The sequence below is a fragment of the Mustelus asterias genome, unplaced genomic scaffold (assembly GCF_964213995.1).
Source record: "Mustelus asterias unplaced genomic scaffold, sMusAst1.hap1.1 HAP1_SCAFFOLD_751, whole genome shotgun sequence".
NCBI lineage: Eukaryota > Metazoa > Chordata > Chondrichthyes > Carcharhiniformes > Triakidae > Mustelus > Mustelus asterias.
The window spans coordinates 80,185-95,885 of NW_027590699.1; the positions used below are offsets into that span (position 1 = coordinate 80,185).

At 47.8% G+C, this 15,701-nt stretch overlaps 2 protein-coding genes across 2 annotated transcripts in view; both read left to right on the top strand.

Moving 5' to 3' along the window:
- The first annotated feature begins 1,954 nt into the window (after positions 1-1,954).
- The window catches only part of LOC144487353 (uncharacterized), a 71,362-nt gene continuing 57,615 nt past the window's right edge, over positions 1,955-15,701 (top strand). Inside the window, exons 1-2 of the mRNA XM_078205439.1 lie at positions 1,955-2,052; positions 6,959-8,059. Coding sequence (XP_078061565.1) covers positions 7,310-8,059 — 750 coding nt within the window. The 5' untranslated portion in view covers positions 1,955-2,052; positions 6,959-7,309. The remainder of the gene's footprint in view (positions 2,053-6,958; positions 8,060-15,701) is intronic.
- Positions 13,276-13,827, top strand: LOC144487350 (small ribosomal subunit protein uS17). Its single transcript, XM_078205437.1, has one exon. It carries the CDS (start codon positions 13,295-13,297, stop codon positions 13,769-13,771), a length of 477 nt encoding a protein of 158 aa, XP_078061563.1. The 5' UTR covers positions 13,276-13,294; the 3' UTR covers positions 13,772-13,827.

Sequence of the window (15,701 nt, forward strand, 5' to 3'; positions counted from 1 at the left end):
TCTGTGGATCAGTTACTGAGTTCCCTCTGTTCCCTGTAGCTGGGAACTGATAGCCTGCTCCCTTATATTTTATATCATTCTCTCTGTATTGCTTGTTTCCTCTATTTCTCAGCTTTTATCTTTGACCTTCCTCATCTTTCTGCTTTTTAAAATCTTCCTCAATTTTTCTCTCAGTCTTTCCGTCTCTCTCTTCCTCTGTAACTTTCTCAGGCTCTGTGTGTTCCTATTTAATCGACATGTTCAAAATCATGAAGAGTTTCTGATTGATTATAGAAGGAAAAACAGGGAGAGAAGCAGAAAAACCCAGCAGATCCGGCGGCATCTGTTGAGAGAGAAACAGTTAACATTTTGAGTCCATATAATTCTTCAGGGCAGGAAAAACATGGGTTATCCATCTTAGATTAGGGAATGTGATGGGGCGATTTAATAGAGATGTTTCAAATGACAAATGATTTATGATAGTTTCTCTCCATTGACACTATCTCCCAGGAGCAGGAAGTCTGTCGATGGTGAGAATCTATTTCCCAGGTGCAGGAGGGTCTGTAAGCAGAGGATACAGAGATTTAATATAATTGACAACAGAACTGGAGGGGGTGATAAGGAAAATTTTTTACACAATAACTGGATATGATCTGGAATGCACAAACTGACAGGTGCTAGAAGCAGGTTTAATAGCAACTTTCAAAGGGAATTGGATAAATACTTGCAGAAGGTAAATTGGCAGAGTTATGGTCAATGGGATTAATTGGACAGTTCACTCATCTTTGTGACATTCTGAATGTTTCTCTCCTGAGGTTTTAATGTTTGATCTTTTCAGTCACAATGTGTCTCAAACAGAAGATTAAACCATTGGGTTTGATGAGCCTTCAGATCTGTTTCCTGTGTGTAACTTGAGAACTGCAGATAACCATGAGAAGGAACTGATTATTATCAGTTCCTCGAACAGATACACCTCAGATATCAGAAATCCCTGGAGTTCCCCATGTCCTCATTATTCTCCCCTTGAGTATAACAGCTCTCAGTCAGGCCGAGTCAGTCGCATGTGCCTCTGTCATGATGTTTCCACTTGTATTTTATCACTCACCTCCCAGTGACACTCACCATAACACAGACACCTTAAAATATCATTGTTCCCTTACACTTTGTCCTCCTATTATAATCAAATGTTTGTTGGGCCTCTTGTCTCCCTTAATGTCAGATTATCTGCAGTTAAAATGACCTCAGAGACACTGAAACCGACTTCAGTGATTATTATACCAGACTCCAATCAGCCCCAGGAGCTGCAGTTGTAAAATACAGTAAGAGTTTTAACAACACCAGGTTAAAGTACAGCAGAAATACAGCAGAATGTAAAATACAGCAGAATTGGAATAACAGCCAGGTTATTGTCTGATACTGACAGTGGCAGAGTAACACACACCGGAATCTAAATACATTATATCAATGGACCATGACTCACTCACACTATCAAATGAAACCTAAACTTTGGTTCTGGTGCACGTGATACTGACTGTATTACCATTACATTGGATCTAATGCTGTGTTTACTAACAGACTGCAACGTGACTCTTATTATTTGAACAAACATTGTATCTGTTACACTCAGAGTAAGTCAGTGCTTTGCTGTGTTGTCTCTGTGCTCCATCCCCACTCTGATTGTATTGGAGCCTGTGTGTGTCACTGTTACACTCAGAGTAAGTCAGTGCTTTGCTGTGTTGTCTCTGTGCTCCATCCCCACTCTGATTGTATTGGAGCCTGTGTGTGTCATTGTTACACTGAGACTCTGTCACTGTGATTATTGGACAAACAGCAAGTTACCGTCACAATGCCCAGCTGATTGACGGCAGCGCGGACCAATGGGAAGAGGGGGCAGTACTGGAGGCCCGATCTGGAGCGGTCGGTCCTCCAACCAATAGAAGTGAATGAGGGGCGGGGCCAGCTTTGACTTGAGCATGCGCAGTGTGAGTAATGGCAATGGAGGCGGCTTTTGTTTTGGGCTCGGAAATCTGTTCGAGGTGATTGGCGGTACGGAGAGAGCAATGGATCGCCCAGGTGGGTGGAAACGCTGCGTAAGCATGTTGTGTAAGCCGCAAACCGCGGAAGAGAGCTTCCCGGACCCAGTTTGTACCGAGCAGGACTGCAGCTCCTCATGTTCGTTAACGTTCGCCATCTTTATTGGGGGCAATATGCAGCAGTGCGCACGTGCGGCCGCCATGTCTGTAGAGGGCAATGTTGTCAATCAGTGGGAGGCGCTTGTTCCCCAGTGTTCAGAATGGAGACAACTTGTCCATCAAACTGCATCAACCCTCTGAGTCCCAATATCTTATTGATGAGGCAGAGCAGTGACAGAGAAGGAAAAAGAAAGGGAAAGTAAAACAGAAAATGCTGGAAAATCTCAGCAGATTTGATAGCATAGAACATAGAATGTTACAGCGCAGTACAGGCCCTTCAGCCCTCGATGTTGCGCCGACCTGTGAAACCAATCTAAAGCCCATCTAATCTACACTATTCCAATACCATCCATATGTTTATCCAATGACCATTTAAATGCCCTTAATGTTGGCGAGTCCACTACTGCTGCAGGCAGGGAATTCCACACCCTTACTACTCTCTGAGTAAAGAACCTACCTCTGACATCTGTCCTATATCTATCACCCCTCAATTTAAAGCTATGTCCCCTCGTGCTAGCTATCACCATCCGAGGAAAAAGGCTCTCACTGTCCACCCTATCTAATCCTCTGATCATCTTGTACGCCTCTATTAAGTCACCTCTTAACCTTCTTCTCTCGAATGAAAAATTACACCATAGATAAGTAAGCCCCACCAACGCCTCTACTTTCTCAGAAGACTAAGGAAATTCGGCATGTCCGCTACGACTCTCACCAACCTTTACGGCTCCCGAGTCAAGGTCAGGGTCGGAGGATAAACATTCTCTCCACCTCCGGCACCACCCCCGCGCCCCCCCCTCCCCCCGTCCCCGCACGCCCCCAAAGGTCTACACTCACTGGGGAGTGAGAATAGAACCAACGTTTCGAGACTGGACGACCCATAGTCAGAGTGTACACGCGTAAACAGAGCATGTAAACTTCAACACCCTCCACGTACCCTTGTACACCTCTATCAATCTACTTTGCTCCAAGGAGAACAACCCCAAGTTATCCAGCCTAACATTGTAACTATAATTCCTCATCCCTGGAACCATTTTGATAAATCTCCTCTGCACCCTGTCAAGGAGCCTCGCATCCTCCATAATGTGTGGTGTTCACTGGTTTGCACAGACCCAGGTATTCTGTGTTCCTGTCTGTGATCTCATCACATACTTACAATTGCACAGTGACACCACCCCCACTCCCTGGGGATTTCCCCAACTGGGAGATTTTTCTCTGATGCCAATGCTTCTGATATCTTTCCAGCTGCAGGCTCCAGCAGGAGATTTTAATATTAAAATCAGTTAAATTGTTTCAGAGGTGAGTGTTTGTGACCATTCACAGGCACGGGTTCTCGTCATAAACCAGCTGGTCGCCTCCATGCTGTGGTACCGGCTGGTCCCTTTGACCCCTCCCCCTGGCTTTGTCGCTGATATCCAGAAAACCCTCCTGCGGTTCTTCTGGGGCAATCGACTGCACTGGGTCCCTGCTGCGGTTCTGCATCTCCCGCTTGAGGAGGGCGGACAAGGTCTGGTGTGCCTCCGCACTCAGATAGCGACCTTCCGCCTCCAGGCCCTGCAGAGGTACCTTTACGTTGAGCCCCCTCCACAGTGGTGTGCCATGGCGACGTATTTCTTCCGCCACTGGCACAGCCTCAATTATGACGTGCAGCTCCTGCATATCGAACTGGGGCGTGCTCCGACCGCCCTGCAGGAGTTGCCCGTCTTTTCCAAGGACCTCCTCACTGTCTGGAACAAGGTCGCCTCGCGACGCAGCTCCCCCCCCGTCAGGAGTAGCGGCTCTTGTGCGAGAGCCGCTGCTCAGGAATCCGCTCCTCCAGCCGTATAACTTCAGGTGGCTGGCGGAGAGGAGGGCTGTGGACGCCGGGGTGACCAGAATCGGGGACGTGCTCGATGGCGGAGGGGCGGGCTGGATGAGCCCCCACGTGCTGGCTGAGCGCGCGGGGACGTCCGTCCGGCACGCGGCCAAAGCCATCCTAGACCTTAGGACGGTCGTGCTCGGCCCCAAAAGTGCACGCAAACTTGAGGCGGCGCAGGCGTGCGGTGGGATCCCGCCCGAGCGTTCCCCTGTTCGGGCGGAATTCCACATTGGCCCAAAACTTCAACCCTCCTCCTCGGGTCAGGTGCCCCACAGCCTGAGCCGTCTCGCGGAAATGTCCTCCGTGCCTTTTTCTACCGCGCGGAGGCGTTTCCTGTGCGGGCTGCTGCTGCACACCTTCCACTATCGCCTGTCGCCCGGATACACCTTGGCGGGCCTTGTTTCCGTAGAGGTCCCTCTATGGAGAGATTGCCCCAATTACATCGGGGACCTGGGGTGAAGGGTGATGCATGCAGCAGTTCCGCACAACTGTAGGATTCACTGGTTCACGGGCTATGAAGCTTGCCCTTTCTGTGGCCTTGTGAAGTCCGTGGACCATGTCAATGTTTGGTGCCTTAGGTGGCACTCTCTTTTTGTTGGGGTCGGGATGGCGACCTCCTCGTGAACCTGCTCCTGGGCCTGGCGAAACGCGCCATTTACCGGTCCAGGCAGCGGGCGATCGAGGGGGCCGTCCATCCTGACTGTCTGCCCCTCTACCGCAGCTACGTTCGCGGCCAGGTGTCCCTGGAGAGGGAGCATGCGGTGTCCACGGGCGCGGTTGACGCCTTCCGTGCCCGTTGGGCACCGCAGGGGTTGGGGTGCGTTATTGACCCGAATAATCACATTTTAATTTGATGTTTTTAAGTTTCCTTTGTACTTTGATTTTGTTCGGGCTGTTCCCCCTCCTTTTGGGGAGCTGCCCCTTTTACTTTGTCCTGATTTAACTTGAGTTTGTTTATTTGTTTTGACCTAAAAGAGGCCAACATTCGTGAGTAAAACACTTTCTTTTCTCATTCTGGGGGAAATTGGGGACTTGCAGCAACTGAAGGGAAAAGACGTGAATCCAGGGAGGCTGCAGACTCTGTGAAGATTGGCCCAGGTCTCTCTCTCTCTCTTAAAGACATTGATATAGAAACATAGAAGATAGGAGCAGGAGGAGGCCATTTGGCCCTTCGAGCCTGCTCCGCCATTCATTACGATCATGGCTGATCATCCAACTCAGTAGTCTCATCCTGCTTTTTCCCCATAACCTGTGATCCCATTCGCTCCAAGTGCTTTATCCAGCCGCCTCTTGAATACCTTCAATGTTTTGGCACCAACTACTTCCTGTGGTAATAAATTCCACAGACTCACCACTCTTTGGGTGAAGAAATGTCTCCTCACCTCCGTCCTAAATGGTCTACCCTGAATCCTCAGACTGTGACCCCCGGTTCTGGACTCCATCGGGAACATCCTCCCTGCATCTATCCTGTCTCGACCTGTTAGAATTTTATCAGTCTCTATGAGATTCCCCCCTCATTCATCTGAACTCCAACGAAAACAATCCTAACCTGGTCAATCTCTCCTCCTACATCAGTCCCGCGATTCCCTGAATCAGCCTGGTGAACATCCTTTGCTCCCTCAGCTTGACACATTTATTTGTCTGTCTAAAAGGATGGTCTTTTTCCTCATGTTCACATTAAAGGACAGCTTTCCTCAGGAGATGGCTGACATTTAAGGGGACAGAACGTTAATATAGGACAGAGATATGTCTGGTGTTATTATATGGTACCCAGATTAGATATATTATTTATGTTTCTGTAATAAAATACTTTTATTATTAGTTCTTGCATTGTAATATAATGCTGTAGCGATGTTATACATTTCCAGTCATAAAGTCATTACAGCACAGAAGGAATCCATTCGGTAACTCGAGTCCATGCTGACTCTCTGTATAACATTCCAGTCCCAATCCCCCTCTATATCCCCATTCTCCTGAAAGTTTATTTCCTTCAAATGCCCAACCACTTTCATTTTTAAATAGAATCCATAGATATGGATGGAGAGTTACAACTTTTTGGGAATGAAATAGGAAAGAATGTTCCATAGAAACTAGAAATGTCTGCTCTGAATTTCTATCCTATACTGACTGTGATGACTTTTGCAAACTCATTTCATAGGATATTGAACGAGGAATCACAGGCAAAAATCTCAACCGTCACATCTAGGCAGAGTCATATTCCTTGGGATCTGAATATCTTGTAATATGGAACTGTAGCTACGTTATATATTTCCAGACATCTCTTCCCTCAGAGGGTTGTTAGTCTTTTGGATTTCTCTTCCACAGGGACCAGTGGAGGCTGAGGATCATTGAATATATTCCAGTTAGACAGATCTTTGACTGACAAAGGTGTCAAGAGTTATGGGGAACAGACAAGAAGATGGAGCAAAAGCTAATATGTGAGGGGATTTCTTCACTCAAGGATGTGCTAAAGCTTTGGAATTCTCAACCCCTGAGGACAGTGAAGCCTCAGTCATCAACTATTTTCAAGAGAGAGATTGATTGGTTTCTAGATATTGAAGCTATCAAGGGATATGGGTTTAGTGTGGGGAGAATGATGCTGAGGTAGATGAACGAATTATCTCATTGAATAGTTTAAAAGGCTCGATGGACCAAATGGCCGACTGCAGCTCCAATTTGTTATGGTCTCTGTGTCCAGGACAGGAAGCAGTGAGCATGGATCTGTCAATCAGCCTCAATCAGCACCTTCAGGAGAATTGGGAGGGTGAATATTAGATACAGCAGAGTGAGAATGGAGGGAGAGTGTGTGGGATGGAGATTCACAGCTTTTTGGGACTGAAATAGGAAAGAATGTTCCATAGAAACTCGAATTGTCTGTTCTGAATTTCTATCCTGCACTGACACTGATGACTTTTGTAAACTCATTTTCCAGGATACTGAAAGAGGAATCACAGACTGAAATCTCAAACTTCACGTCTAGATCTGACAGAGTCATATTCCTTGGGAGCTGAATATCATCGGCCTTTGAATCCAGAAGGAGAAATGATTGCCCGGTCTGTTGATTTGAAAAGATTTCAAACATCAGTGTGACTGGAAAAGCATCGACACACTGCCACACTAGAGTGAGAGTGTTCCAGTGCACTGACTAAAGAGCTTTAAGCAGTTACACAGCCTGAATAAATATCACACCATTCACAGCGGGGAGAGACTGTACCCGTGTTCTGTGTGTGGACGAGGCTTCAACTGATTGGTCACCCAAGGGAGAGGCAAGGACACCTGCACCATGGAGAAACCATGGAAATGTGTGGACTGTGGGAAGAGGTACAGAGTCCCATCTCAGCTGGAAGCTCATCGGCGCAGCCACACTGGGGAGAGGCCGTTCACCTGCTCTCAGTGTGGGGAGGGATTCACTCGGTCATCCGAACTGCAGAGACACCAGCGAGTTCACACTGGGGAGAGACCGTTCACCTGCTCTCAGTGTGGGGAGGGATTCACTCAGTCATCTGACCTGCAGAGACATCAGCGAGTTCACACTGGGGAGAGGCCGTTCACCTGCTCTCAGTGTGGGAAGGGATTCACTCGATCATCCTACCTGCAGTCACACCAGCGAGTTCACACTGGGGAGAGGCCATTCACCTGCTCTCAGTGTGGGAAGGGATTCACTTGTTCATCCAGCCTGCGGATGCACCAGCGAGTTCACACTGGGGAGAGACCATTCACCTGCTCTCAGTGTGGGGAGGGATTCACTTGTTCATCCCACCTGCGGAGGCACCAGCGAGTTCACACTGGGGAGAGACCATTCACCTGTTCTCAGTGTGGGAAGGGATTCACTCGGGTATCCAACCTGCGGGCACATCAGCAAGTTCACACTGGGGAGAAACCGTTCACCTGCTCTCAGTGTGGGAAGGGATTCACTCGGTCATGCAACCTGCGGACGCACCACCGAGTTCACACTGGGGAGAGGCCGTTCACCTGCTCTCAGTGTGGGAAGGGATTCAGAGTTTCATCCGACCTACTGAGACACCAACAAGTTCACAAGTGATTCCAGGGGTTGGATTCTGCTGTTATTGTTTCTGCTCTCAATTCCATCCAGGACTGCATTTTGTTCATTCTCACAGTTGGTCAATGGGGAGGATGCTCTGATTGTGGGAAGGGATTCACTGATTCATCCAACCTGCTGAAACACCAGAGAATTCATAACGGGGAGAGGCCATTTATCTGCTCCGAGTGTGGGATGGGATTTACTCAGTCATTCAACCTGCTAAAACACCAGCGAGTTCACACTGGAGAGAGGCCATTCACTTGCTCCAGTTGTGGGAAGGGATTCATTGATTCATCCACCTTGCTGAGACACCAGCGAGTTCACACCAGGGAGAGACCATTCACCTGCTCTGATTATGGCAAGGGATTCAGTCAATCATCCAACCTGGTAAAGCACCAGCAAATTCACACTGGGGACAGGCCATTCACCTGCTCCGTGTGTGGGAAGGGATTCACTCAGTCACCTCACCTGCTGAAACACCATCATGTTCACGAGTGACTGCAAGGACTGAATTTTGCTGTTAATCACATCGAGGTCCCAACCATTTTCATTGGTGTCTGTTTCTGCTGATGTTAATAAACCCTGGCCCAGTTGTAAGATTTGTATTGTGGATTGTCTTGTCTGAGTCCTGAACTCGTAAATAAAAACAAGAAGTGCTGTAAAAACTCAGCAGGTCTGACAGCATCTCTGGAGAGAGAAACAGAGCTAATGTTTTGACACTGAAGAAGAGTCACATTCAACTGGAAACATTAACTGTTCCTGTCTTTACAGATTCTGTCAGACTTACTGAGATTTTGCAGCAACTTCTGTTTTTAGAATGACGGTGAATGCTGGATACATGAATCAGAGATTGGTGTAAAACTGGGATCTGCTCCTAAATCAAAGTGAAACAGCAGGTTAAAGTTTCCAGTCTGAAAAGTACTTTGGTTATTATACTATATCTACCATTTTAAGGCTGGTTTTAACTCATTTAAAATAAACCTATTTAAAATATATTTGTTCAAGTCAGTATTAAAATACGAGTTGGATGAGTTCACAGGAGCCTGTTAACCGCTGGGACAATTATTCAACAAACATTGGATCTCCAGATAGAGAAGAAGCTGCAGTTTGTTTGCAGGAATTCCCTGTTTTATTGATGTGCGTGTGTTAGACATCAGGATAACTAAAACTACACAAACCTGGACATCAATGGTGATCTGATTGACAGTTACTCTGGGAATCACTCCCACTGTGAAACTTCAGCACTGACACTGCTGAATTTTGTCGGCTCAGGGAGTGGGACCTCCAGGAGTGGACTGTAAAAAAGCTGGGTTTCAGTATCCTGACTAATATATGGTGAGGAACCAGAAAAATCCTTACTGAGGAACTGCCTGGGGTTTTACCAGTGTCGGTTCAGGGGCGAATGATTCCTGACTCCCTGAAATGTCTGATATTGAACCCAGTTTGGAACAAGATTCATTCAGTTTCCAGGAGAATAGGGACAAATATCACCCACAACTGAGAGAGAGAAAAACAGCCACCTTGATCAATGACTTGGATGAAGCCAGAATTGATGATACAAAGATAGGTAGAAAAGCAAGTTGTGAGGGTGTTACAAAAAATCTGTAAGGGACACAGATAAGTTACCTGAATGGACAGAAAAATGGCAGATGGAGTATAGTGCGGGAAAGTGGGAGCTTTTCCACTTTGGCAGGAAGAATAGAGAAGCAGAAAATTGTTTAAATATACAGAAACTGAAGAATACTGCCGTAGAGAGGAATCTGGGTGTCCTTGTACATGAATCGTGAACAAGTAGGATGAAGGTACAGCAAGTAAAGAAGAAGGCAAATGGAGTGTTGGACTTTACTGCAAGGGGGTGGAGTTTGAAAAAGGGAACTTGCTGCACCTACACAGGACATTGCTGAGATAGCAGCTGGAATACTGTGTACGGTTCTGGTCTCCCTACTGATGGAATGACATGTTTTCATTGGAATGAGTTCAGAGAAGGTCCATTCCTCAGATGAAGGTGTTGTCTTTTGAGGAAAGATTGTAAGGTGTAGGTGAGAATTCTCCCATCCCGCCCACCACAGGTATCGTCGCGGGCAGAGGGGCGGGACCACAAAGGCCCATTGACCTCGGGCAGGATTGTCCAGTTTTGGGGTGAGCGCGGCCGGAGAATCCAACTCATTGTCTTTTGAGGAAAGGTTGCACCTCTAATCATTAGGTTTAGAAGAATGAGCAGTGAACTTTCTGAAACATATAAGATTCTCATGGGGGGTTGACAGGCTAGAGGCCAAGAGGATGATTCATGAAGGAGTCTTGAACTTGGTGCCACAGATCAACAAGAGTCAAGGGTATTGTTTCAGCCCTTACAGACACCAATACTTTATCCTCAGTTTTAGTCATGTTAGCTGGTGTTGTCCACCCAATGGGACAGGCTCTGTTTCACGTGAGAGTTTTTGATTTGATTTGATTTACTATTGTCACATGTATTGGGATACAGTGAAAGGTATTGTTTCTTGTGCGCTATACTGACAAAACATACATTCTAAAGTACATCGGGGAAAAGGAAAAAAGAGGGTGTAGAATATAGTGTTACAGTCATAGCGAGGGTGTAGAATAAGATCAATTTAATATACGTTGGTCCATTCAAAAGTCGGATAGCAGGGAAGAAGCTGCTCTTGAGTCAGTTGGTACATCACGTGGGTGGGTGGGTGGGAGGATGGCTGCGTGTGTTAGTTTTTGTGCATGAGGATGTTGGTATCTGAGTGAAGCTGCTTCTCATCAGCTGCAACACAACCTTCGTCCAAGCAGACAATGATAGGTCTCTGATTTTCCAACTGAGTGATTTGAGTGATCCAGAGATTCTCCATCCAGGCTGACTGTGTGCTGCGTAAAACCTGACATCTACACAACCTGACCCCACTTCTCCTGCAACAATATGAAGTGTCGGCTGCTTTCCTGATCCCTTCCTTTCCCCTCACCATTATCCTCAGATAGTTCACAAATTCCATTGTACCTCATCCTCCAATGGTCTCCATTTTAAATATTTCCATCAGTCTTGCCAACAGATAGCAATGGGATTGCTGCTATCACAGTGATAAACTCTGAAATACTGCCTCTCTGATCTAGATCTCCCCACCATATCATCATGTGTTCCACTTTTTAATATGAGGAAATTAATATAATTTAACTTTCAACAGTACCTTCCAACACTGCGACCTTTACCTTCCAATCCTACAAACTCTACCACCTCGAGACAAGGGCAGCAGATAATTGGCAACATGGACAACTGACGTTATCAAAGAATGAAGAACAGTACAGCAGAGGAACAGACCCTTCACCGAAAAACAATGGCACCCAAGACATAAACAATCCTGACTTGGAATCATGTTGCTGTCTTTTCACTGTCGCTGATCAAAAATCCTGGAAATCCCTTCCTAACAGCATCTTCGACTGCGGCAAACTTATAAATATAGGAGAGAAGATCATTCAGTCCCTTGACCCATTTAATTAGATCACGGCTGATCTGACAGTAACTTCAAATCTGCAGTTCAAGAAGGCAGCCCCAACCACCTTCTCAAGAATAATTTGGGGTGGGCGATTGATGCTGGTTGAGTCAGCAATGCCCACATTGTATAAACAAATATAAAACCCCATTAAAACTGATTCAGCGCACCCCCTCCCCACAGAATGAAAAAGATTGGCTTTAAGATCAGTTAGAACCACAGAACCGTAGGACATTACAGCACAGAAACAGGCCATTTGTCCCTTCTTGGCTGTGCCGAACCATTTTTCTGCCTAGTCCCACTGACCTGCACCTGGACCACATCCCTCCACACCCCTCTCACCCATGTACCTGTCCAAGTTTTTCTTAAATGTTAAAAGTGAGCCCACATTCACCACTTCATCTGGCAGCTCATTCCACACTCGCACCACTCTCTGTGTGAAGAAGCCCCCCCCCTAATATTCCCTTCAAACTTTTCCCCCCTCACCCTTAACCCATATCCTCTAGTTATTTTCTCCCCTAGCCTCAGTGGAAAAAGCCTGCTTGCATTCATTCTATCTGTACCCATCATAATTTTATACACCTCTATCAAATCTCCCCTCATTCTTCTACGCTCCAGGGAATAAAGTCCTAACCTTTCTCTGTAACTCAGTTTCTCAAGACCCGGCAACATCCTTGTAAACCTTCTCTGCACTCTTTCAACCTTATTAATATCCCTCCTGTAATTAGGTGACCAAAACTGCACAAAATACTCTAAATTCGGCCTCACCAATGTCTTATACAACTTCACCATAACATTCCAACTCCACACACAGCCTTTCTATTTGTGATTTTGCATGAACTATTAACATCATTTATTTTCACCAACGCTCCACTATCTGCTCTGGCACTCTGGTTCCCATCCCCCTGCAAATCTAGTTTAAACCCTTCCCAATAACACTAGCAAACCTTCCTGCAAGTATATTGGTCCCCTTGTAGTTCAGGTGTAACCCATCTCTCTTGTACAGGTCCCACCTGCCCCAGAAGAGGTTCCAATGATATAGAAATCTGAAACCCTGCCCCCTACACCAGTTCCTCAGCCACGTGTTCATCCGCCTGAGCATCCTACTCTTACCCTCACTGGCACGTGGCACAGGTAGCAATCCTGAGATTACTCCCCTCGGGGTCCTGCTTTTTAACTTCCCACCAAGTTGTTCCTTTGTAGTCACTGATATTTAACTGATATTCCTTTATAGTCACCTGATGAAGGAGCAGCGCTCCGAAAGCTAGTGGCTTTTGCTACCAAATAAACCTGTTGGACTTTAATCTGGTGGTGTGAGATTTCTTACTCTATTCTCTCTCCACAGATGGTCAGTCCTGCTGAGATTTTCCAACATTTACTGTCTTTATCTCAGTGATAAATGTTGATGTGTTTGCTCCGCACCCACAGGGCTCCATCTGTTTGCTCCGCACCCACAGGGCTCCATCTGTTTGCTCCACACCCACAGGGCTCCATCTGTTTGCTCTGCACCCACAGGGCTCCATCTGTTTGCTCCGCACCCACAGGGCTCCAGCTGTTTGCTCCGCACCCACAGGGCTCCATCTGTTTGCTCCGCGCCCACAGGGCTCCATCTGTTTGCTCCGCACCCACAGGGCTCCATCTGTTTGCTCCGCACCCACAAGGCTCCATCTGTTTGAAGCCACAAACAGAAAGGTCCAGTTTTCTCCTGGAGTTTCTCTTCCCCGGATTGAGGCGCGAGATGGCGGACAACCAGACTGAGAGAGCTTACCAAAAGCAGCCCACCATCTTCCAGAACAAGAAGAGGGTACTTGTGGGCGAAGGCAGCAAGGAAAAGCTTCCCCGCTACTATCGTAACGTAGGCCTGGGTTTCAAGACTCCACGCGAGGCCATTGATGGGACCTACATTGACAAGAAGTGTCCATTCACAGGCAATGTGTCAATCCGGGGCCGGATCCTGACAGGTGTTGTGACTAAGATGAAGATGCAGCGGACCATTGTTATTCGCAGAGACTACCTGCACTACATCAGGAAGTACAACCGCTTTGAGAAACGACACAAGAACATGTCTGTTCACCTATCGCCCTGCTTCAGGGATGTACAGAATGGGGACAGTGTGACTGTGGGGGAGTGCCGGCCCCTCAGTAAGACTGTGCGTTTCAATGTCCTCAAGGTCACTAAAGCCGCAGGAGCCAAGAAACAGTTCCAGAAATTTTGAATATGATGTAAAGAAAATCAGCCGCAATAAATCCTTTGTGAACAGAAAAACAAAAACAGCTTTCACAATGATGCAGTTTCAGCCAATGAGGGAGACCCGGGCTCAGCCCCGCCCCCATTCACTCTGATTGTTGGAGGACCAGCTGCTCCTGCTCGGTCCTCCAGCCCCGCCCCCTTTTCCTTGGTCCGGAACCGCTGTCAATCACTGTCCGGTCATTGTGATGTGGAGCATGCGCAGTGCCGCTGGGAGCTCAGGATTGCGGCGGTGGGAATTTTCAGCTGATCCGACACCGGCGGGTGGGTAATGAGGGGGGGATGGAGCCGGCGGGTGGGGAATGAGGGGGGGATGGAGCCGGCGGGTGGGGAATGAGGGGGGGATGGAGCCGGCGGGTGGGGAATGAGGGGGGGATGGAGCCGGCGGGTGGGGAATGAGGGGGGGATGGAGCCGGCGGGTGGGGAATGAGGGGGGGATGGAGCCGGCGGGTGGGGAATGAGGGGGGGATGGAGCCGGCGGGTGGGTTCGAGGCTTCATAAACACCCCGTGTCGGCCCCAAGCACCGAATACAAAGCTCGGGTGCGGGTTGTGAAGCGGGGAAATCAGCTCGGGCTTTTCCCCGGAACAGGCCCAGAATCCCTGCCGCCGTCTTTATCGGGAGCCTCTACGGCTCGGCGCATGCGCACTGAGGAAGCCTCGAGCGAGGCTCCTCCCCTCATTCACTCCGATTGGTTGGAGGACCAGCCGCTCCCGCTCGGTCCTCCAGCCTCGCCGCCTCTTCCTATTGGTCCGGACCTGCTGTCAATCACCCCGGGCATTGTGATGTGGGCGGGAAGGATTCACAAACACCCGCTGGAGGCCCCAACACCCCCAATAAGACCCATTGGTTTTATTGTCAGTCTGCAGACAGGAGCTGGAGAACTGTTCACAATAAGAAGTCTCAACACCAGGTTAAAGACCAACAGGTTTATTTGGTAGCAAATGCCATAAGCTTTCAGAGTGCTGCTCCTTCGTCAGATGGAGTCTGACGAAGGAGCAGTGTTCACCCCAGTCCAACGCCGGCATCTCCACATCAGAACTGAACACAGGCAGAGGAGAGGGAGGGAGCAAACTGGGGGTGGAGGATAGAAATGGTGGAGATGGGTTTGGATTTCAGCCCAGGGAGGAGGGAGAGTGTGTGGGATGGGGATTTACAGATTTGGGGGAACAAGAGAGGAAAAAATGTTCCAGAGAAACTAGAATTGTCTGTTCAGAATTTCTATCCTGGACTGACGGTGATGACTTTTGTAAACTCTTTTTACGGGATCTTAGAAACGATGATTGCAGATGGGAAACTCAAACCAAACTTAAGTTTGACAGTCAGTTGGTTCATCATGACCTGAATATCATCACCTTTGAGGCTGAAAGGATAATTGTTCGTTTGTTCTGTCTGAGGGAAAATATTTTAAACATCAGTGTTACTGGAAAAGCACCAAGAGACACACGCACAGCTGAGTGAGAATGTTCCAGTGAACTGATTGCAGAAAGAGCTTTAACCAGTTCCACAGCCTGATAAAACATCACACCATTCACAGTGTGGACGAGCCTTCAACTAATCATCCAACCTGGAGAGACACAAGGACACCGGCACCATGGAACTGTGAGGACTGTGGGAAAGAATTCAGTTATAGATCCCAGCTGGAATACCATAGACACAGTCACAGTGGGGCCGATGCCTTGGAGAAACCGTGGAAATGTGAGGATTGTGGGAAAGGATTCAATTACCCATCCCTATTGGACAACCACTGGCGCACTCACACTGGGGAGCGGCCATTCACCTGTTCTGTGTGTGGAAAGGGATTTACTCAGCCAACTGGCCTCATGTTACACCAGCGCATTCACACTGAGGAGAGGCTGTTCAGCTGCACTCACTGTGGAAGAAGGTTCAGGTCTTCAT